We start from the raw sequence: 23,968 nt of genomic DNA, 5'->3' as shown, positions 1-23,968 counted from the left end.
TGCCACAGTTCATTCTTCTCCACTCTCCTTCTGGGACCTTGGGCATGCGTATACACATGCCCAGCATGAGTTTTAAGCCACTGGGTCTGGGACTTGAACTGCTGTCGGCCATGTGAGAATCTAGAGACTTAACTGCTAGGCTATCTGCTGGTCTCCCATATTTATTGTTAAGAGATTTACCAACTAACTCAGGACTTTATTTTTATAACTCTCTCTGGAATTTTAAACACTGTGCTTTTGCTAAGTCCTAGGATCTATGTAAATGCTACCATCTTTCAAGCCATGTTAAATACAGTGAACATTTGTTTAGACAATTATTCTGTACAGGGCACTTTAGTAGTTCTTGTAAACATTTTACTAGTTAAAAAAGTCACATCTCAACATTTTTTAAATGAAGTCCACCTACAATTTTCTTTCTTTGATTAGTTACAGTATAAGTTGTCCAAGTCACAATATTTTGATTATATTCTTTTATTGTTTAATGTGGCTTATTCTATAGCAAGAGTCTATGTTTTATATCTCCCATTGTGTATATTTATTGTAATTAGTCTTTGCCATTTGAACAACAGATTCAGAATAAAAGTGAGGAAAAGCATGTATTTCAGACTGAAAGGAATTTTTCAGATTGAAATTCAGAACAAAGTATTGAATGCTCAGTTCCTAGAAGTTAGAGTTCAGCAAAATGGAAAGGGAGAGGCTGATATATCGATGTCTGTCAGATGGGGCATTGGTTATCATCTGGCCTGTAATGCTGCCCGCCTCTGCAAAGGAGGAGATGAAAGAATAAACAGAATGTAGAAACTGGCCCATCGCTAGCAACCCAGACCCTTCTGTTTGTGTAGCTTCATGAGAGGAGTCTAAGAACAGCCAAATGTAAATGGGTCTGGTGTTATCTATGCTAATGACTTCCTTCATTCACAAGGATGATCAAGGTCTAACTCTAGTATATTTACATATTTTTGAGTACAAAATTGGTTTATTCCCTCTATCCCTTGGGGAACCTACGGCATATTCTCTATACAAACTAACTCTCATTTGCGAAATGAAGTAAACTTCCTTAGAGTAGATTTTCTACAACAGTGTCTAAGACTCAAAATAAAGGGAGAAAAAAAAACTTTTCTAAGAAGTAGAAGTAAGAAAACACCTAAAAATATTATAAATACTATCTAACCTAGTTTTAAATACATTTAATGTTTGAAATATATGAATTCAGATTCATTTTTCAAAAGTAAGGTCATGACAAATATCAAAAACACATCATATATATATAGTTCTTAAAGTTCATGAGTAAAATTTGCTATGTAACATACTCCCCTGAGATTTTTAAAATAATATCTTCTCCAATTAAATATCAATGCTTATAATAGCTTAAAAATTCCAATTTTATAATGATATATTTAGACCTCATATTGCTTCTCTATATCCAAAGCCAGTCAACAATTTCGTTCTTCTCCTGCAGGCAGAATTCACAGCCATGCGAGAGCAGTACATGCGAGGTGGCGAGGGCTTCATCATCTGCTACTCGGTCACTGACCGCCAATCTTTCCAGGAGGCTGCCAAGTTTAAAGAGCTCATTTTCCAGGTCCGCCACACCTGTGAAATTCCTCTCGTGCTGGTGGGAAACAAAATTGACCTGGAACAATTTCGCCAGGTAAGTGCCAATTTTTTCTGTTAGCTTCTGTCTTTTCCTCTGAGGATGGACAGTAGTAAATATGGCTACTTTCCAAGGTTCATGCTGAGAATTGTAAGAAAGACTCTATGCATGTGATTTTCCTAAGAAATGTTTATGGTGTCATGGTACAATGTGTTGGCTACCACAATACGTGGGTCTCATCCCACTTGCTATTTTGCATATTATCCTTATCATTCCTCCTCCATCTTGGTTCTGGGCTGGTTCTATGGTTTGTTTGGAGAAGTACAGCACCATAGAAGGAATTCTGTATAACTTCTGATATTGGGCCTTAAGCATTCTTCAGTTTCTACCTTTGCCACTTGAAATGCTCACTCTTGGGTTCCAGACAACATCTAAAGAAGCCTAAGTTAACCATGTGGAGAGAGTCACATGGACAAAGTGAGACCCAGATTCAAAGCTGTCCCTGCTAAGGCACTTCACAGAGGCAAAGCCATTTTCATGTTCCAGCATCAGCACCATCTGACCTGCCATCCACACAGAACAGAAGATTCGGTCAATTCAGCCTTGTCCGGACTTCTGACCTACCAAATCAATAGGAAGTAAATGGAATTGCTTAAGACATCATGTCTTAGAATAATTGTTCATCAGAACAGAATCTGTCAGAATCAGAACAAGCCATTACTTCTCAGATTGAATCAGAAGTTACTCTCACAGTCTATCAATCTTCTTCAGGCTTTCCCCCTTCTGTTTCATTGTGATCCTTAGATAGTCTCAAATTTCTGCAAGCAATCAAAATTCATAAAGCAAAAGTCCTATCTAATTTACATGAGATCCACTACCCAAATTCACATGGTTTATAATAGTTTGTTTTTATCCAGTAAGACACTATTTCTTGGTCAGCTCAGGATGGGAAAACGAGATGACTTTCTTCCTGAGAGCACTATGTACTAATAATACTTCAGCTGTCTTGGTTCAGGGACCAGGCAAATTATGTCACAATTTCATTGCCGTGACTCACTTTATACAAAGTAGCATTACCGAGAAGTTGTATGCAATTGAATTTTAGTAAATCGAATTCTCTAAATCACGTTGCTTGGTTATAATTGAAGATGCTTTATCTTCATTTGTATTGACCTGAAATTTGAACTAGCTTTTAATAGTGTATGTTATTCCAGTTAACGATTTATTATTGGCTTGCTTAAAGTAGCCTGCTAATAAAACCTTTTGCTAAGGTAGGAATCTTCATGAAAGAAACTAGATTTCTCCTCTTGTGAGTATTTCATAAGTTTTAATTTTTCTATGTAATACATTTTGAGCTTTTTTTAAAGTGAAAAGATCTTAAATGAAGCTAATGTTCATATTGGGTTGTCGGAAAAGTCATAATGTATTTTTCTGTGCAAAAATGCGTCATCACTTTTCCCATGACCAGTAAATGTATGCTTAACATGGAAACCTATTCCTATAATTTAGCACAGTGAATACAGTTGTGTAGTGGTATTTTGTATATTTTACTTTAGCATCTTAAAGTGCCACCTGACTATGATCTTAGAAGCCAAATCTGTTTGTCTCCTCTGTCCTTGTTCTGCTGCCTTGCTTATTGTCCTTCTTTCTCCAAGAGCCCTGCATAACATGGTCACGTTTCTATGGGTTAAGAATTCAAGTCTATCTCATCAGTTAAATATGAATCTATTCTCAATTACTAACACTTGGCAGAAAGAAAGCAAGAGGTCTAGGCCTACTGACAGAACCTCTCAGATACTCCTCTAAAGGTGGGAATACTTTGCTTTTTCTAGGGCTTCTAGGATGCATCAAGAAAGAGTACTCTTAAGAGTTGTGCAATCAGTAACCACAGACCACCTCTGCTATGCTTGTAAAAGGTTTCTAGAGAATGAAAACCTGTGATTTGATTCCAGGCAGGAGTGCTGTAAGTGGCTCTGGGAAAGCTAGTGAATTTTCAGGCAAAAGTTAACCCGGTTCTCTCTAAAACAACTGCTCCTAATGATTCCAAAGACAGTTGACATTGGTTTTCCCAGTGCTCTCCAGGCTCTGCTTTCCTTGGCTCAAAGACGGTTCTAGCATCTCACAGAGGCATGTTCAACAGGACCTTTACCCTAACCTGCATAATTAAGTGCTCCTTTCAGCTTAGCAGTGTACTGAATCTCAAGCTTCACATAGGTCACTGAAACAAAAATGGAGAAAAGATATTAAGCTGAGTACTTTTGCAGATTTGACAGACTTTTCCTTTTAGATAAAAGAAAGTAAATATAGCAGTCACAGAAAGCACAAAAACCATGAAAATATAAATTGCAATTTTTTGTAAAAATGTTCATCAACACCAATGTCTCCAATAATGAAGTGTTGATATACAAATTTGGCTTCTGATTGTGGTGCCTGTAACAGAAATAATTGTTTCTAAAATTTCAGAGTGATTTGTTCTTAGCAAAATGATTTCAATTCCCACTTTATTTTAATCCTATAACTGTTTGGTATAGTTATAAATAAGAATTTGAGGAATGAGGATATTTGAGAAATGAATATATTGATAAATATTGACCTCACTAAACTATTGTTGTTAGTGACAAAATTAAAATACACATAGAGATCACATGTATTCTTTTTGTCATATCCATATTTGAAAGGTTAGTTGTCTATTTCTTCATCTAAGTAAAAAAAAATTATTAAAAACCAAGATGCTAGAACCAGCCGTTGGCATAATGGCTGTGTCACTGGATTCCGATGTAGATGACCGTGGTTCAAGTCCCGGACCCGGTGGCTTAAACTCACACTGGGTGTGTGTGTGTGCATGCCAAAAATCCCAAGAGGAGAATGGAGAAGAAGGGATTGCAGCATGGCCATCGCCCTCCCCCCCCCCCCGAGGTGATTTATTGCATTCTGTCTCTCTGTCTCTCTCTCTTCCTGGCAAGCACATGAGCCCTATAGCTAGCAAAAACAAACAAACAAACAAACCCTAGCTTATCTATAGTGCAAACATGTCTTGTGCAGATCCCCTTAGTAATAAAGTTAACTACTCAAAGACCCAGAAGAAAATCATACTGGTGCTTTTCTTTAGTGTTGAGGGGAGAAAAGTAGGATTCACACTAGGCCACTCTTCTTCCTCTCCCTAAACTGAAGAGACTGAAAGGAAAGAATCCCAATGTGGAACATGCTTCTTTTTATATGTCATAGAGTAAGCACATGCACCTTAATGCATTTGGTGAGTCTCAAGTCTCTTTCTACCACAAACCAAACAAATAAACTAATAGAAGACAGGAATCTTAGGCCTGATTTTTTTCTTTTTTTTTTTTTTCATTTTTCAACTTCTTAAGCTAAAATAGTGAAGGGCTGGGTTTAAAAGCTAGTATTTTATCTGGGAACAATACTCATTTTGACGCTGGCGATGCATTTAGAATATGCATGGTCCTGTGACAGGCATTTTATACATGCTATTTTACTTCACCTTTACCATAAGCTGATATGGTGGTTTTTTTATGTTTATCCACCTATGAGACTTATGCATTAATACATTTAGTACATTTTTCATGGTCACATAACCAGGTAAAGTTGAGTTGAGAGAAAAAAAATCAATGTGTTCTGACTTAAAATCTCACTATGCTTTACTGCTGACCTGGCAACCATCATTATTTTACTATGAATTTGTTTGAATATCAGTTTCTGGACCTCAGCACGCTCCTTAGATAATGGAACATCTATAATAACGTTTTACTGATAAGTAGTAACAGCAAGATCTAAGTGGTAATTCTTTGGCTATGGAGTGAACAACTCCAGGCCCTGTACAAGCTAATAACAGCTGGAAGTTGGGGAGTGGGGGAAAGAGAGTAGGGAATTAAGGTTGGAAGGCACTGAAAGGCATGGTTCTCCAGTAGGAGAAGCAGTTTTGTCCTGAGTCCATTCACACTATTCTAAAGCCTTCCTTAATTCTCAGACATTAGGTCCCTGTGCTTCCATGCTCTTCGCCCTTATTTATCATGCCTTTTGCCGTCACACTGGGCAGCAGAAGGGGATAATTCTCCTTTTCTCTGTTTGTAAAATCCTGACTAACTGTGTAATGCAAGAAAGGTCCATGAATGGAATAAGTTCCAGGGATTTGGGAGCTCGATTAGAAAAGTTTTACATCAGTAACAGACCACAAACTGTTTCATCCTGAAAATAGACCATGACAAAACCCTCAGTCTGACAGTCTAATTACAGCTTAATACTCAGCTTGAGGCCTTGAAATTCTGCTTTCCTCAATCTAAGTAACTCTTTAAGTGCTGACTTGGAGTCATGAAAGATCCTTTATTTATTCTTCAACAAATCTACTAAAAATAGTTCCATTCCTTTACTAGCAGAGGTATTTGGAGCCATGAAAATTACAAATAGCAATGAGAAAAAAAGAATATCTTTGTAGAGTTTTTATCAAGCACCTACCTACTTTCTTTACAGAGGGGTATTATCTTTGTAATATATTAAGAGATGAATAACTGAAGTCCTTGTCCTGAAGCACTGTCCATTCTCTTGAGAATCTATACATGTAAAGTGGGAATAAATATATTAAACAACAAAATTAAATGTTGAATAATATGGCACCACAGTGCAATAGTTGCTCAAAATCAGGAAAGATCCATGGGGCAGCAGAGTTGAAGAAGGAAAATGCTGAATGGAGTATTCTAACCAGGTAGAAAGGCTCAGTGAGTGGATACAGTTATATTAGGAGGATGAGAAAGGATAAATCAAAAGAGGAAAATATAAATCCTGGAGCTTATGAGTGTACGCAGTTGGTGAAGAGTGCTGGGTGGGAATTGAGAACAGTCTGCCCAGTACATGCATATCAGACATCCACAGAGTAATGCCATTGAATGTGTCTGCTTTGAAGATACGTTTAATCAAAGTCAAACCGTAAGTATGTATACCAGTGTGCATTGGATATGCTGTAAGGCAGCATACAAAATAAAAGAGTAGTACTTTATTATCTTTCATTATGACTGTGTGAGATAATTTATATAAGCACATCTTCCAAGTAAGTAGACTTTATTTTTTAAAGAGAAAAAAAGAGTTTTGGTAATTTACTGCCTATTAAGAAATAGGCATTCATATCCAGCTAAGGATTATGTAGTCCAATTTATCCTTCCCACAGCATTTTCTTTATATGTTATTTCACTTAATTAAATAAATGTGCATGTATTAACTCCAGTTGAGATAGACGTAAGATAAAGCAGATGGCATAATGGCTACATTGCTGGACTCCCACGTAGCCGACCACGGTTTGAGCCTTAGACCCAATGGCTTAAAACTCATGCTAGGTGCATGTGCACGTGTGCCCCAAATCTCTAAAACAGAATGGAAGAGAAGGGATTGCAAAATGGCCATCCCCCCAGGGGGGTGATTTCTCACTGTCTCTCTGGTGAGCACATGTGCCCTATAGCAAGAGTCTCTCAAAAACAAAATGAAACAAAACAAAATGAAACAAAAAAACAAAAAATCAAACAAACAAGCAAAAACTTGATGAAGGTTCAAAGAGCTCTTGTATGACCAGTGTATAGGCTTCAATGCATGAATTTTACAAAATAAATTTTGAAATTATTTTCCTAATTTTCAGCTGTCAAACATAGAGCAGCAAATCTTTGATAACTGCATTTCGAATAAGGGGACTTTGTTCTCTCCCATTAGTTCATGGCTAAGTAAAATTCAGTAACCTGGGTGGAGGTGAGCCAGAAACATAAAGATGGTTATAGGCCAGTCTAAAAACACTAAGCTAATTTTTAAAGGTATTAAAATACCTCATCTTGGATGAGACCTCTGGTTGTCAAAATACAGTCCTTAAATCTGAAAAATTACTGTCACCTGGGAACTTTATTAGAAACATAAATCCTCAGACCCCATTTTTGGTCCTACTAAATCTGAAACTCTGAGAATAGAGAACAACAATCCATTTTTAAAAATTCTCTGGGAGTTGGGACCAGCAGGTGGCGTGGTGCGTAAGGCGTTGGACACTCCCACATGGTCAACCATGATTCAAGTTCCGGACCTGGTGGCTTGCTTTCTTTGTGTGTTTCTCTCTGGTTAAATTAAAATAAATGAATGAGTAAATAACAATTAAAAAAAAAATTCTGGGAACTTCAGGAGTGAGCCAAAGTTAGAGAATCACTGGCTAGACTATAAATGAGAATAATTTTATCCCCTGAGCACTGTAAGAGAAATCCTAGAATTTCCAACTGTTTTTAAGATCTTAAATATATGAGACCTAAAAAAAAAATGGAGACCTAAAAAAATGCATACACACACAGACACACATACACACACATGTGTAGTGTATGATCTTAAAAATTGGAGACTTAAGAATAAGGCCTAAAATATGAAAACAATTATAACATTGAATGAATAATAACATTAAAACAATAATAAAAATATTACAGATAAAATTCAGTTTCTAGAGAAATTTCTCATAAAAAATGTCTAAGCTCAGATACAATGGTATATGCTATTACCATGCTACTCCTCAGCAGGCTGCAGCCACAAGGGAGACCTGGGTTTGATCCTTGACTGTCCCTAAAAGCCTGGGTAGTGGCGCAAAGTCCCAGCTACTCAGGAGGCTAAGGCAGGAGGATCACAACAGAGCTAAACGCTTAAACAAAAATCTAAATTTCACTGTATGTGTTATACACCTGTAACTAAATAGCCTTTCATTGGATAGCTTTCATGTTTCATTGCAACTGAGTGAGGTCAGTGTGAGTGTGTTCCAATTGAACTGACATTGTAACTGTTTGCTCCCCATCCTTATTTACATTGTGTTATACTGAATTGTTTGGTTTTCATGGATCATTGACTGCATTTGTAAAATTGGCAAGTAAGTGAAGGCTTGTGGAAATAAACTTGTTTCTTTTTTAAAGAAAGGGAGAATGAAAAGCTGTTTGGGGAATCAGATTGGCTCTTTAAAATGAAATCTCTGATTACAAAATTGCTCTGAACTGATTTCTTACAATTTTTACAAAACCAGTCACTTTAAAGAACTGTCCAAAAGGAAATAAATACCTAGGTGGGTGACATTTTAAATTTTGTATTATGCTAACCAAGAGTTTAGGTTTCCATGCTCTTCTCCAGGTATCTTGGCCTGCCCAAACTCTGACATTTGTATGAATTATCTCAATATTCAGCAATCAGGGTTCTGGTTCTACTTCCTAAATCAGTGTGTTGCAGGAGTCTAATTTTATGTACAAATCTAGGTATGTTGGTGACTCAAGCATTCTCTGAAAACATTGATATTGGTCCTACTTGGTAGCGGTGCAGCTGGTAGCAAACTGACCTGCAGTGCTGGAGACCACATGGCTGACCATGGATTTGGATCCCTGGATCTTCCTGAAAACATGCTGACAGCATGTGTACACGTCCCAGACCCTGGAAAGCTAGAGAGCTGTATATAATAAAATTCTGTCTAATTCCCTCTCTCTTTTCCTCTAATGTGCACACATGTGTTCTTGTTAATGAATAAAAATAAACAGTAAGTAAACTTAAAAAGGACAATATTTCTATATATAGGTTGAATTACAAATACTCTGAAAGAGCATTTATTGCTTGGTCATTGAGAGTTTTTTTGTTACTTATTCAATCACATACTTAGAAAGTTACGTAACCACCTTTTTAAAAAGTTTTTTTTTAATTTGGAAATAATTTATAATAATGCACAAGAGGTTGCAAAAATATATGCTGAGAAGCCCCAATGTGCTCTTTGCTTAGCATCCCCAATGTTAATATTATATATAGCTATAAGATAATATCGAAAAGAAGAAATTGGCATTAGTTCAATACACAAACTTATTCAAATTGCACTGGTTATACACATACTCGTTTATGTATGTTTGTATATAACTTGATACAATTCAGGCATGTATGTGGCTTGCATAACTACCACCACAATTAAGATACGGAACTATATAATTAATTTAAGACTCTCCATGTATGTGATTCCTTATAGCCACACTCATCTGCTTCCTATCTTAATCTCTAACCTCTGGCAATGACCATCTCTATAATTGTTCAGTTTTTCTTCGTTATGTTTTAAAAAGAATACTCTACTGTGCATTATTATCCTTTCTATATTGGCTTTTTCTTGCTCAACGTGTTTTTTCTTTTTAGGTTTCCTTTGTTTGTTTGTTTGTTTGTTTTGCTACAGGGCACTCGTGCTTGCTACAGAGAGTCAAAAAGTAGGAAAATAAATCATACCCCAGGGGGTTGGCCTTGCCTCAATCCCCTCTTAGAACCTTGGGCATGCACGCATACATGCCCAATATGATTTTCAAGCTGCTGGGTCCCAGACTCAAACCACAGTCAGTCAGGTAGGAGTCCAGTACCTTAACCACCATGACACCTGCTGACTCCTGAACATGACATCTTGATGCACTTCCAAGGTTTTGCATTTGTCAGTTATGTCTTCCTTTTTATTACCGAATAGTATTCAAGTTTTGATGTACAAGTTTGTTCATCCATTTACCTTTTGAAGAGCATCTGGGTAATTTTCAATTTGGGGCTATTATAAGCGAAGCTGCTATGAATATTCACATACAAGTTCCTGCATGAATATACATCTTTAATTCTCTGGAATAAACATCCAGGAGTATAATGTCTGAGTGTTATAGTAACTCCACTTTTAGTTCTGAAAGGAAATGCCAATCTATTTTCTAAAGTCATTGTACTATTTTACATTTTTACCTTTGTCAATATTAGATGTTATCACTATTTTCCATGTTAAAGAGTCTGATTGGGCTATATATATGTTTTTCCCTCACACATTACGATTAACTAATGATATCGAATATCTTCTCATGTTTTTGTTTGCCATCAATATATCCTCTTCAGATGAATTTCTGTGCATAGCTTTGCCAGTTGTCTAGATGAATTGTTTGTCTTTTTAATGTTGAGTTTTGAAAGTTCTTTGCACATTCCAGATTCAAGACCTTTGTCAAATATGTGATTTGCAACTATTTTTTCCCTGTAATCAGTTTATACTTTAATCTCTTTAACAGGATTTTTACAGAACAAACGTTTTTCATTTTGATGAATTCCAATTTATCAATATTTTTATTGGAAAAAGCAGTTAGTGTAATGGCTCTGTCGCTGAACTCCCATGTATTCGACTGTGGTTCAACTCCCAGGCCCTGTGGCTTAAACTCATGCCGGGCGCGTGTGCATGCGTGCCCAAGATCCCGAGAGGAGAAGGAGGAGAAGGAGGAGAAGGGATTGCAGCGTGGTCATCTCCCCAGGGGAGTGATTTCCCGCTTTTGTCTCTCTGTCTCTCTCTGTCTTTCTGGTGAGTGCACGTGCCCTATAGCAAAAACCTTTTCAAAAACTAAAAAAAAAAAAAAAAGAAAAAGAAAAATAGATTTTTCTCTTGTGTGAAGTAATTTGGGTATAGAATCTAACACTGCTTACTCCTGGATCCCTAAGATTTTCTCCTAGAAATCGCATAGTTTTTATTTTTTATTTATTTTTTTACAGTTATATTCATGATCCACCTATATAGATTGTTTTTATGAAGTGTCTTTCCTTACTTTCTTGTTTTCTTCCTCCCTTCCTTCTTTACTTTTTGGCTCATGGATGTTTAATTATTCCAGCATCAGTTTTTGAAAAGGCTATACCTGCACTTTGGAAATGCTTTTGCACTTTTGTCAAAATTAACGGGGCTTATGTATGTGCATTTGTGTCTAGGCTTAAGAGAAAAACAGTAAGCAAACTACATCAGGTCTTCGGGTGATTATGTCACTGTGTTTTCCACTAAGCCTCCTACTTCTGTGTAGGGTACCAAAAATGACTGATTATCTCCTCTAAAGTGCCAGAGAACAGACTCTGAAATGGATAATGGGAATGACAAGAGAAAGGGAGAAACAATTGGCAAGAAGGATGGCTAGTCCCAGCCTTGAGTGCTGAGTAAGAAGACCAGGAATAATTGGAAAAGCTGCGCTGTTTTCATTAGTGCAGAATGAAAACAGAGTATTAAGAGAGTTAACAAAGCTATTTTTGTAATTATCAGACAAAAATATGGGCAGGCAAGACAGGTTTTGAAATGTAGTGATTAGTGATCCACACAGCAATTAATGACGTATGTCATCTGTTTTTCAATCTATCAGTAATGCTACAAAAAAAATAAAAAAGAGAGAGAGAGAGAATAAGCTGCAATTAAAGTTATCATTAGGAACAGCAGGACAGACGCTGGATAGGAGATGGTTTATTGCTAAGAAACCACTAATTTCAAAAGCATTGTTGGAGAGTTTTAAGTATATCGTGCTACTATTTAAATTACAAATTATCTATTCTTTTCTTCTAAAATTTATTTTAATTAGAAAAGATCAAGGTAAAAAGGCTTTTGTATTGTAATCAAAGGGGACATTACATAAATAAATTTACACAGTATTAAATAATGTTACTATAATTTGATTTTAGTATCAAATGTTACTATAATTTGATTTTTTATTCTGTTTTTGCATAATTAGCATTATTATATGTGTCTATATAGAAATAAGATGCTATGAGAGATGAATTTGGTTATTATGTTGAGAATAAACGAAAAGTGGTATTATTTGGTGTCTGCCAGATGGCAAATAGAGCCATAATAATGGGCAGAGCATACAACTGCATACATAATGGCAATTTAAGCTGGCTGGGTGCCCCCAACAAAGGAGCACATCCTCCTCCATTGCTTATCATTGTGGATTGGAACTTGCTATTCAATGTTGGGAAAACAAACTTTCATTCCAAGAAAAAAGACAAGGCTTAAAATGAGCATCCTCCTGGGAGGAGATATGATAAGCAGCTACATATATTTAAATTTGTCTCAGTTACTTTAATAAGTGAAAAAGTATTGCTTATGAATACATTTTTCTTTTTCTCCTGTATCTTTTATCGCTAGTGTTGTTAAAGCCAGCCTTCTTCCTGTTTTCTGTTTTGTCTCATTTTTATCATTAGACCTGTATTCTGTATTTTTTAAGAGAAGATATAATAAGTATCATAAATACTGGTTTTTCTACACTTACAAAATGTGTGTAAAATGGACTTTTTAGCTATTATAATATGTAAGTAAATTTAAATACATCTTCTAGGATACGTATACAAATTTACTTATTTATACGTACAGGTATGCAGGTAAAAAATATGTATATATTCATGTACCTTGTTCACACAATTTTATGATTTTTATATATATATATATATGTATGTTAATACATACAAATTTAGTTCATTCATTTTTAATGACTATATATTACTATTCCAAGCAATGTATATACCAAAATTTATTTGTTAATGTGTTATACGTTTGGTCAGCTTTTTGCATTACCAGCAATGCTGCTCTGAACATTTCTGTACACATCTTCTTTAATGCATGCACGAGGACTTCTCTAGTAGGTATGACTCGATGTGAACTGAAGTGGGGGAAGGCTGGCAGGTTTTCCATTTTATTGGGAATTGACAAATTGTTTTCCAAAATAGGTGAATCAATTCACATACCCTCTGAAATACATAAAATTTCATCTTTCTACATCTTAATTATTGGATGTTAAATTTCTGTTGGTCTACTTAGTATGAAATTTACCTCTTTCTTTAGTTTTGACTTCTATTTTATTGATTATCAATTTGCTGGAGTACTCTTTCATGTACCTTTGATGTCCTTTTATGTGAATTTATTTACACATTTCACCCACATTTGTATTCAATAACTTTCCCTTTGCACATGAATTAATAAGACTTTCTTATATATCCTGACAATTCTTTGTTATTTATGTGTTATACATGTATCTTCCAATCTGTCATTTCCTTTTTCATTTTATTATTTCAAGTTTTCTTTTCAGCTACAAAATATGTGGGTGATAACCGAGATTCAACTTTGTAGACTGAAGAAAAAGTGCTCAGGAGAAAAGAGAAAATTTGAGATGTATCTAAGGCTTAGCTTAATTTCTTTTTTTTTAAAATCAGGTTTATTGAGGTGTAATATTACATATAATTTATATACAATTAAATTTACTCCTTTTAGGTGTACAGGTCTATCAATTTTGCAATGCATTCAGTTGTATAACCATCACCATAATCAAGCCATAGAACTGAGAAGATGTGTATATATTCTCAGTTCCCCCAAAACTTCTTTGCGTCCCTTTTTAGTCAACCATTACTCCTACCCTTAGTCCATGGCAACTAGTGAGCTTTTTTCTATTCCTGTACTTGCACTTTTGCCAGCGGGGCATTTAAATGGAATAACTCAGTAGACAGACTTTCAAATATGCCTTTTTTCACTTAGCACAGTACATCTGAAATTCTTCCATGCTGCTATTTGTATCAGTAGCATCTTTCTTCTTATCGCTGTAGTTTTTCATTGTATAGACATACCACAGTTGATCGATTCATTTGCTTGTTGAAGATATTTAATTTATTCTCAGGTTTTGGCAATTAGGATTTAAGCTTAATTTTAACAAATGCTTATGTCTGCTTTCCATGGAATAGAATACTAACCTGAATTTCCATTTAGATTCCTTACTGTAAGGTAGGCTTTGTGAAAAACCCCAGAGACATTATTTTAATTTTAAAACTCATTAAGTGACTATACAGTGTCTGTCATATATGAGCTATTGTAATGATATCTTCCACTAAGAGAAGCAGAAATTTCCCCCAAATTATATAGCATTAAATTTTGTAGAATGAAAAGCACCTTATTAAAAATAAATTATCTTAAGTTTCTTAATCACACATTTAATTTAGATTAATTAAGACATAGAAAGCATACTCTAAGTACTAATTGATGTTAAATATTATTACTGGAATTTAACTTACAATTAGCTTAATTAGTTTCTGGTGGATCATTTTTACTAATTTTATTAATTCAATTTTATTCGCTGTAATGAATAATTATAATTATTTTGTTGAAATTATATAATTTTATATTTATTACAATAACTTGCTCAATTTAACAAAAAAATTTAATTGCCAGACTGTATGTACAGAGCAAGAAAGAAAAAGAGCAGGAGAAGAAAAAAGCACCCTCCAACAGACACAATCAAGTATTTTTTTTTGGAGGTTTTTCACTATAGGGCACGTGCGCTCGCCAGAAAGACAGAGAGAGACAGAGAGATAGAAAGCGAGAAATCACTCCCAGGGGGGATGGCCATGCCGCAATCCCTTCTCCTCCATTCTGCTCTCAGGATCTTGGGCATGCATGCACACGTACCTGGCGTGAGTTTTAAGCCACTGGGTCCAGGACTCGAACTGTGGTCGACCACATGGGAGTCCAGCGACACAGCCATTATGCTAACTGCTGGTCCCCAACAATCAAGTCTTAATCCCCTCTCCTTCACCTCTTTCTCCTAGGGATTTTGGGTGTGTATGCACATGTACTCAGTATGCTTTTAAGCTGCCCAGGCGAGGTCTTGAATTGTAGTTGACATGTGGGATTCTGCTTCATTAACTACTAGGCCAAAGAGCTAGTCTTCAACTTGCTTAGTCTTAATAATGTATGGAACTGTATATATACCATAGGGTTTTAGGAAGTATGTACTTTTATGAAGATTTTTGATAAGTGAGTTAAACTATATTTGGTCTGGGGCTGCCTCTGTATCCTGAGTACCTACTTAACAGAGTCCAACCTAACTTACAATATAAACAAACTACAAAGCCTAATTTACCAGTGTATTTTGGAACAACTATCGGGATGTCAGCCAATCTGAGCTCCAGCCAATCACAGGCTGAATATTTCCATCTCAGGTGACTGAAGTGTGTAGTATTTACAGAAAGACACAAATGTCCCAAAGCTGAGCTCTTCATGCCCCTCAGATTTGTCCTAGCTCACATATTTGACCCATGAGTCAGAATAAAAGAGTCACTGTAAATCTCATGGGGAAAAAACAAACAAAAAAAAAACAATTAATGTACTGAGTGCAAGTATTTTTTTTTGGAGGTTTTTCACTATAGGGCACGTGCGCTCGCCAGAAAGACAGAGAGAGACAGAGAGATAGAAAGCGAGAAATCACTCCCAGGGGGGATGGCCATGCCGCAATCCCTTCTCCTCCATTCTGCTCTCAGGATCTTGGGCATGCATGCACACGTACCTGGCGTGAGTTTTAAGCCACTGGGTCCAGGACTCGAACTGTGGTCGACCACATGGGAGTCCAGCGACACAGCCATTATGCTAACTGCTGGTCCCCAACAATCAAGTCTTAATCCCCTCTCCTTCACCTCTTTCTCCTAGGGATTTTGGGTGTGTATGCACATGTACTCAGTATGCTTTTAAGCTGCCCAGGCGAGGTCTTGAATTGTAGTTGACATGTGGGATTCTGCTTCATTAACTACTAGGCCAAAGAGCTAGTCTTCAACTTGCTTAGTCTTAATAATGTATGGAACTGTATATATACCATAGGGTTTTAGGAAGTATGTACTTTTATGAAGATTTTTGATAAGTGAGTTAAACTATATTTGGTCTGGGGCTGCCTCTGTATCCTGAGTACCTACTTAACAGAGTCCAACCTAACTTACAATATAAACAAACTACAAAGCCTAATTTACCAGTGTATTTTGGAACAACTATCGGGATGTCAGCCAATCTGAGCTCCAGCCAATCACAGGCTGAATATTTCCATCTCAGGTGACTGAAGTGTGTAGTATTTACAGAAAGACACAAATGTCCCAAAGCTGAGCTCTTCATGCCCCTCAGATTTGTCCTAGCTCACATATTTGACCCATGAGTCAGAATAAAAGAGTCACTGTAAATCTCATGGGGAAAAAACAAACAAAAAAAAAAACAATTAATGTACTGAGTGATAAAGGATGAAAAATAATTTTGTAAACAGGTAGTAGGGAAAAAACGATGTTTCAGATATGTCCCAAATGTGACATCACAGTAAAACTATCAGGAACATAGATGAGACAGTTGGAGCACCCTAGATAATGGGACTCACTTGCCTGAAGAGCATCTCAACTCTCTAGATCTCTCCCTCCAGACTGGATCTCTTTTGCACCCATTGATCTCTGTAACTGGAACATCTTAATTTCTAACTTCACCAAAATTTGTCATATTTCAGAGGGCATAAGAATTATCCAGAGAAGCATTAATTTCACAGCTTCCTGGTAATTAACCTCAGAGATCTGAATTCATTGTGACCGCAATAGACTCCTAGAACCTGCATGCTGATGTACACTCAAGATGCTTAAAATGCAAGTGGGCTGGGAACCACTGTCTGAGAAAAACTGCCCAATTCAAACTTGACCAATAATACAGTTCTCCATCACTACCTATCATGTCAGAGTCACTGTACTCATGAGCATCTTGTCCTCTTCATTTAACCAGCATGGCAATTTATATCTCCCATTAAGTCACATGGCTCTGTTTTATTTCCACTCTGCTCACTCAAATGCCTATTCTTCGTCACTATCTTGGTTTCTTTACAAGGTTTTGAGTCCCTTGATGAACAGCAGAGCTTGCCTTCTTATTTATCAGATCCTATATATCGTGACATGAAGTAAATAGCATCCCCCAAAAGATGTATGCACATCCTAACTTCCAATACTTATAAATGTTACCTTATTTAGAAGTAGGGTCTTTTAAAATATAATTAAGTGTCTCAGGATGAGATCACCCTGGATGTAGGATGAATTCTAAATCCAATGATTGATATCCTTACAAAAAGAGGAAAGTATGCCAGTACAGAAGAAGGCAACAGGAAATGGAGGTAGGGATTGGAGCTATGCCGCCGTTAGCCAGGAAACACCAGCACTAACCAGAAGCTGAAAGAGCCAAAAAAGAAAGTTTCTCTATAGCCTTTGGAGGGATTAAACCCTCCATACACCTTGATTTCAGCTTATATCCTCCAGAACTGTAAGAATTTCTGTTGTTTTAAACCACCACATTTGTGATAATATGTTATAGCAGCCTTTGGATACCAATACACATCTTAAAGAAGAAAAGAAATTTGGGATCTTAATTTTATTTTACAAACAGTTGCATTTGCTACACAGAACTAGCTATGATTGGTGATATTTTGTAATACATTTTCCACTTGATGATCATGTTTTTGACTTGGCAAACCTTACTGTATATTCCACTGAGATGAATTTTAGCTTGTTCTGCTCCCTTTGGTTCCCCTCAGTATAGTCACAAACCACATAATGATGCTTCAGTCAATGACAGACCACTTATAAGATGGTGGAACTATAGGTCAGACCATTTAGCCTACGTGTGTAGTAGGATATTCCATCTAGATCTGTGTAAGTACACGCTGTGATGTTCACACAATGATGAAATTGTCTGACTCATTTCTCAGAATATATTGCTGCTGTTTAGCAATGCATTATAACTTTATCTATATCTGCATCTGTATCTATATCTATATCTATGTCTAAGGAATCTTAGGATCTTGGGCACGCACACACATGTGCCCAGCATGAGTTTAATCCACCAGGTCTGAGACTCGAACTGTGGTTGACTACATGAGAGTTCAGCAACAAAGCCATTATGCCAACTGCTGGTCCCTAGAGCTACATTTCTTAGAATAGTTTTTGAATAAATTACTTAATGTTCAGTAATACAATAAGTGACATATCCAAAAGTCAATAAATATTTCAAAATATAAAATAATCAGTTTTTAAAAATCACCAATAGATGCTTAAACCATTGGGTGGCAGGATATTTACATAGTCACAAAATTACTTCCAATAAATTATCTTTTTGTTAGAAAGGGATTAACAGTAATTTTGCACTAAAGACCCTAAGTAGACACCCCTTAACCAAATGACAAAAATAAAAATAATTGGTAATGATGCAAATGGTATTTTGTGCCTCCAGTGAGGGGTGATATGTTTGACAACAGATCACTTTTGTCATATTCCTGCCTCAAATGAGTTACATGAATTTAATCACAAAATAACAGAGGAACCCAAACTGAGAGAGTCTTTACAAAAATAATTAGCCACGTTCTTCACTATTTGTCTGTCACATTACAAAGAAAGGCTAGGGAACAGAACAGATTAAAGGAGATGAGAAGGACAGAATGGTCACATACGACACCTAAACTAGAACTGGACCATGAGTTAGGGAAACACTGCTGTAAAGAACAATTTGGGGATCCATGATGACATTTAATATTGACTGTATATTACAGAGAGGATTCTGAAACAAGTATTACGCAATGCTTATGCAGTGAGTTAATTATGTCATTATTAAAATGTTCTATACATTTGAGCCCGCTGGAAGGCACAGCAGTAATGCCCTGCTCAGGAATGCTGATCCGTATGGACGCTCATGGGTTTGTTTGCCAGGTCAGCAGACATGATGGGCACACACTCCACTCGGCATCCTGGCTGCCTGGGAAGGCGTGGCTGGAAATCCCAGCAGGACACCCTACTGAGCTTGCTTGTCTTTCTCTATCTCTGTCTCTCTTTCTGTCACTCTCATGAAGTAAATAAATTAAATTAAAAAGAACAAAAATAAAAATATTATCAAAATTTGAAATTATTTCAAATTACAAAAAAAGAAATCAGGAAAAAAAAATCATCTTGTTATATAATATTGATGATTTTGATGCTTTCTTTTACTCTTGGCAGTTTCCCCATTTGGGAAATATATAGTTACAATAATGCATACTTCTATTGTATTTGACTCCCTAATCCTCAATCACTGAATCTGTAAAAAATTTTTGAAAGAGATATTTTTGCTTTAGGGTCTGTGTGCTTGCTGGAAACAGAGAGAGACAGAGAGATAGAAAGTGAGAAATCACCCAGGGTGGATAGCGATGATGCAATCCTTTCTCCTCCCATCTATTCTCAGGATTTGGAGCACACATGCACATGCCCGGTGTGAGTTTTAAGCTGACAGGTCTTGGATTTGAATCGTGGTCAAATATGTGAGAGTCCAGCCACATAACCATTATGCCATCCACTGGTCCCAATATCGGTAATATTTTTGAAGATCATGCAATTATCTGCACTCCCCAATTCTCTTCTCTCCATTCAGGGAGCCTTCTGAAGCAATGCCATATATCTGAACCTTGGCCCCTTTCTCTTGAGACTCTCTTCACCAGAAAATCTTTACCTTTCACCCTCTCCCACCTCTGCTTCTATCTTTTGACCCATAATCACCAGCTGCTGCCATAGATGGTAAATAAACTGACTGGTTTCCTCAGGCATTAACACAGGATCAAAGCATTTATTATTTTTTTTTACATCAAAGATCTTCAGTAGTTTCACTCCATCCTTAGTCATAATCATTGTTATTATTATTAATTATTTTATTGCCAGATGGTGCATGCATTCACCAGAGGGACAGAGAGACAGAACCCTTCAAGTGAGTCATGGTGATATCAATTGGTTTTACTTCATCTCTCCATCTGTCAGGATTGGGGCACACATGCATGCATGTCCTACATGTTTTTCAAGTCACGGGTGCTAAGATTCAAACTGTGGTTGGCCCTGTGGGAGTTGGCCACGTGGGATCCAGTTCCCTTAACTGTTGTGTTCCAGGGTTGGCCTTAATCCTAATTAATTACAGGCAGGCATCTTTATACTCGATTACTTATTTCCTTTTAAGTTTATTGAGATAGAGAGAGAAACCTCTGACAGGGTCTTGTCATGGTGTAATTCTTGCCATCCCCCCACATCCTTCCAGCCAATCAAGACCATGGGAGTACCTGCAGGTGTGCCTAGCATGTTCAAGTCAGCACAGGAACTAAACCCTGGACCTTCTCATATGTCTCCAGAGTCATGTAGCAGCCCCTACTACTTTTACCACCATGGCTGGCTTTGATAGCCTATTCTAAAGTATTACTAGTTCAGTGTTTCTCACCCTTTTGTGGTTTGTATTACAACTCCTCTTAAAAGGCGTTTTAGACATTTTTTTCTAATCACACCCCACTGTAGACATAGTTTATATCTGTATATGTGTTACATGTCATATGTGCTTCATATGTAAAAAGATTAAGATTTTTTTCCAGCTCTCCCAGGTCAAATTGTGTCCCCCGTGTGGAGCTATCACTCACATTAAGAGTGCATGTGTTAGATTGTGTAATGTGTGACTCACCTCCCCGCATCTGCCAATCACAAAGGTAGGAGGCCTCCTCAGCGGATTTCTTTACCTTCACTGCTCTTCCTACTCCTCTGGGCACTAATTCAAAACCTCTTCTCCTCTGGGACTGAACTGTACCATCATCATTCAGTCCCCAGTTTTGACATTTCTTGGTAGCGTTAGGTAGGGATCTGGGGAAATCAGCAGATGGTTTAATGGTTACATACATTGCTGGACTTCCACACAGTCAAACTCAGTTCAAGTCCCAGAACTGGTGGCTTAATACTCATGCAGGGCATGTGTGTGTGCGTGCCCAAGATCCCGAGAGAAGAATGTAGAATTAGGAGTTGCTATATCTCTGGGAGTGATTTCTTGCTTTCTGTCTCTCTGTCAAGCACATGCACCCTATAGTAAATACCTTTCTAAATAATAATAATAATAATAATAAAGATAAGAATCTGACATAGCAACGCTGTCTTGCTTAGGACTGACCCTATAATTAGAAATTGGAAAGTGAGGGTGAAGGTGAGGGAAGAGTTATCAGTGGATCCTTATATAGAAGTAAAAGAAAGAACTCAGAAATACATTTATTGTTCTTCATGTCAGGAAGGAGAAAAAAAAAACTCTGTTTGATCTGAAATCTTTAATTGGTGATGACAGGTAACCACTCTAAGCAATGTACAGGGTATAACTGAGGGTCTGAGTATTATAATGTAGAGCAACACAGTGGGAATTGAAAACAATTTCTAAAAGAAATGATGGAGGTGGGGTGAACATTTTTCAGAAATTTCCCATTCACATGCTATATTGATTACATGGGATTAAAATGCCAAACTTAATTAATTCCTCACCACAAAACTATCTGTAGTTTTCCTCATTGGGGAAGAGGGGACTATGCCTTGTTCCCTCTACTTTAAGTTTTTCCTCCCAGACTAGGATATTCATAACTTAAGAAAAAACTGAATTAACAACCTGCATTTATTTTCTGGCTAGCTACCTGGAGGGAAAAACTAGAAACATTTAATCCCTCCACTAAAACTGTTTCTCTATTTATAGAGCAATTATGGTTAGTGTTGAACTTTTTCAAAATGCTGACTTCTACAAATTATTCAAAAAATATATCTATGTACAGAAAAGTAAATCACCTTCCAAGAAATGTGTTGCCCTATCATACCACAGTATAATTTCTCCTATATAACACAGTTACATTTTAATTTTAAATTAATTGTAACTGTAAAGTGTCGTAATTTGATGTTACATAAAGTACTCATTTTATTTCCTTTTGACATTTGAATTTCTAGTCTGCTATTTAGCAACATCAGGAATCCACAAGATCTGTTTCATTAATTATCATGGCCTATGGCAACCATAGTGGCATAGTAGTACCCAGTGGGGAGGTCTCAGTTTCACTTCTCAGAGCCTCCCTGTGCAAGGAGAATACATGCGGGTGGGCTTGTGACCCAGAATGACTGAGGCTGGGGGCGGATTGCAGCATGGAGACCCTATTGGTTGGATTCTCTCTGTCTCTTTCTTCTTCACCTCCCCCCCTCCTTCTTTCATGAAGAAATGAATAAAAATAAATGTTAATTTAAAAAATAAATTCAAAAGTTATTATAGCCTAATCCATATACTGATTTTTTGAAGTACTGTTTATCAGTATTTTCTAAATATATCTACATTAAATGCAGTTCTCCCCATGGCTCTATTGTTAACTTTATTGCTCTTAACTTATTTCTCTAGAAAACACTAAAATTTTTTCATGATTGTGGTCTGTTACTTGCCTCTTAGGTAACTTTTTTTTCACCACTGAAGCTCAGAGTCTCCCCATGTGTCCTGCTGATGATTTGATTCTCATTGGTTTTATTTTCATTTTTGCTAGAATTTGGCCTTCAAGAAACTCATAGTTTGTGACATTAATGCTTTTTGATGGACAATCTTTTTGTTGTGCCAGCTGCCTTACCAAGCACTCACTGCTTTGAAGATACCAACATCCATTCTTCTCCCCATCTTCATGTGTCATTAACGCCCCAGGACATATAGGGAGGTGACAGGAGTGATGTGCAGCTGTGAGGGATCAGCTAGGCTTGTGCTGTTACCAGTGAGCGTTCTCAGCCTCCTGACATAGACATAGAGCTCTCTATTGGTCTTGCTGCTCTGGGTGCAGCTCTCAGTCTCTCATCTGGGAAATTACTTTTTTACTGAAATTTGATCTTTTATATGTAATGACTGTACTGGGCTAATTCTATTGCTCATTTAAAATTTCAGCATCTATTGTTTTAATCTGGTAAGCTAAGCAACATTTTATGAATGAGTTTGACCAGGTAAAAAAGATTAAAACAGAATAAAAAGAAGTGAGAGATCTATAAATTTATGACAGGATGAAGTCAATGGACTTATAATTGACTCCTTTTTCTCCTTTCCATGTTTATTACAAATACTTGGAAATTCCTTAGTAGTAGGAACACATAAACTTATTTTAAAGGTGGTATTTCATTCATAACCTATTTTATTCCTAATATAGTCTACTCTCTGCTTTAAGATCCTACCACTATGAAATGCTGTGATCTGAATATTAGTATCCTCCCTACCCCCAAATTCGTATGTCTAAACCTAACCACCAACTTAACAGTAGTATCAAAATCCATTAGGATGTGATTAAGCCCTAAGGACTTAAAAGCTAATACTTAAAAGGCAAGCATTGGTAAAAAAAAAAAGAAGGAAAAGCATCTTTATTCAGAAAGCCAGCAACCTGGACAAGATGGTGTACTATGGTTCAAAGACTATTTCTCCAGCCCCTATCTAACAAGAAAAAATTTTAAGGGCCAGCAGGTGGCGTAGTGGTTAAGGGCACTGAACTCCTACATGGCCGACCTTGGTTTCCATCCTCTTTATTAGAATTAGTGACCTTATAAAAAAAGAATGAAAGGAGATTCCTTGCTCTTACTGCCCTGTGAGGATGCTACAAGAAGGCACTATTTTGGAAACAGAGAGTAAGACCTTTTCAGACACTGAATCACTGAATCTCCTGATACTTCGTTCATAGACTTCTTAGCTTCCAGAACGCTCAGCAATTTCTTTTATAAACCACAAAACCTAAAGTGTTTTGTTATAGCATAGCTGGTCTACAGGAGGAACCAAAGTTGCTCCATGTTAAACTTAGCACAATATATTTCTTTTAAATAACAGATCTTGCTTAGTGTTTTAAATTGCAAAAGCTAATCTTGGCTTTAAGAGACTCTGTAGAGACCAGGCCTTGAGAATGCAACCCAAGAAGCAGATGTGCGTAAGGACAAAAAAAAAAAAAAAAAAAAAAA

General features: G+C 36.7%; 1 protein-coding gene across 1 annotated transcript in view; it reads left to right on the top strand.

Moving 5' to 3' along the window:
* The window catches only part of RIT2 (Ras like without CAAX 2), a 408,000-nt gene that overhangs the window by 209,577 nt on the left and 174,455 nt on the right, over positions 1–23,968 (top strand). The window contains exon 4 of the mRNA XM_014586229.1: positions 1,460–1,651. Coding sequence (XP_014441715.1) covers positions 1,460–1,651 — 192 coding nt within the window. The remainder of the gene's footprint in view (positions 1–1,459; positions 1,652–23,968) is intronic.

The sequence above is a fragment of the Tupaia chinensis genome, unplaced genomic scaffold, assembly GCF_000334495.1.
Source record: "Tupaia chinensis unplaced genomic scaffold, TupChi_1.0 Scaffold000119_1, whole genome shotgun sequence".
Lineage (NCBI taxonomy): Eukaryota > Metazoa > Chordata > Mammalia > Scandentia > Tupaiidae > Tupaia > Tupaia belangeri.
The sequence above is the reverse complement of the archived record's forward strand: the minus strand, read 5'-3'. Positions and strand labels throughout refer to the sequence as shown.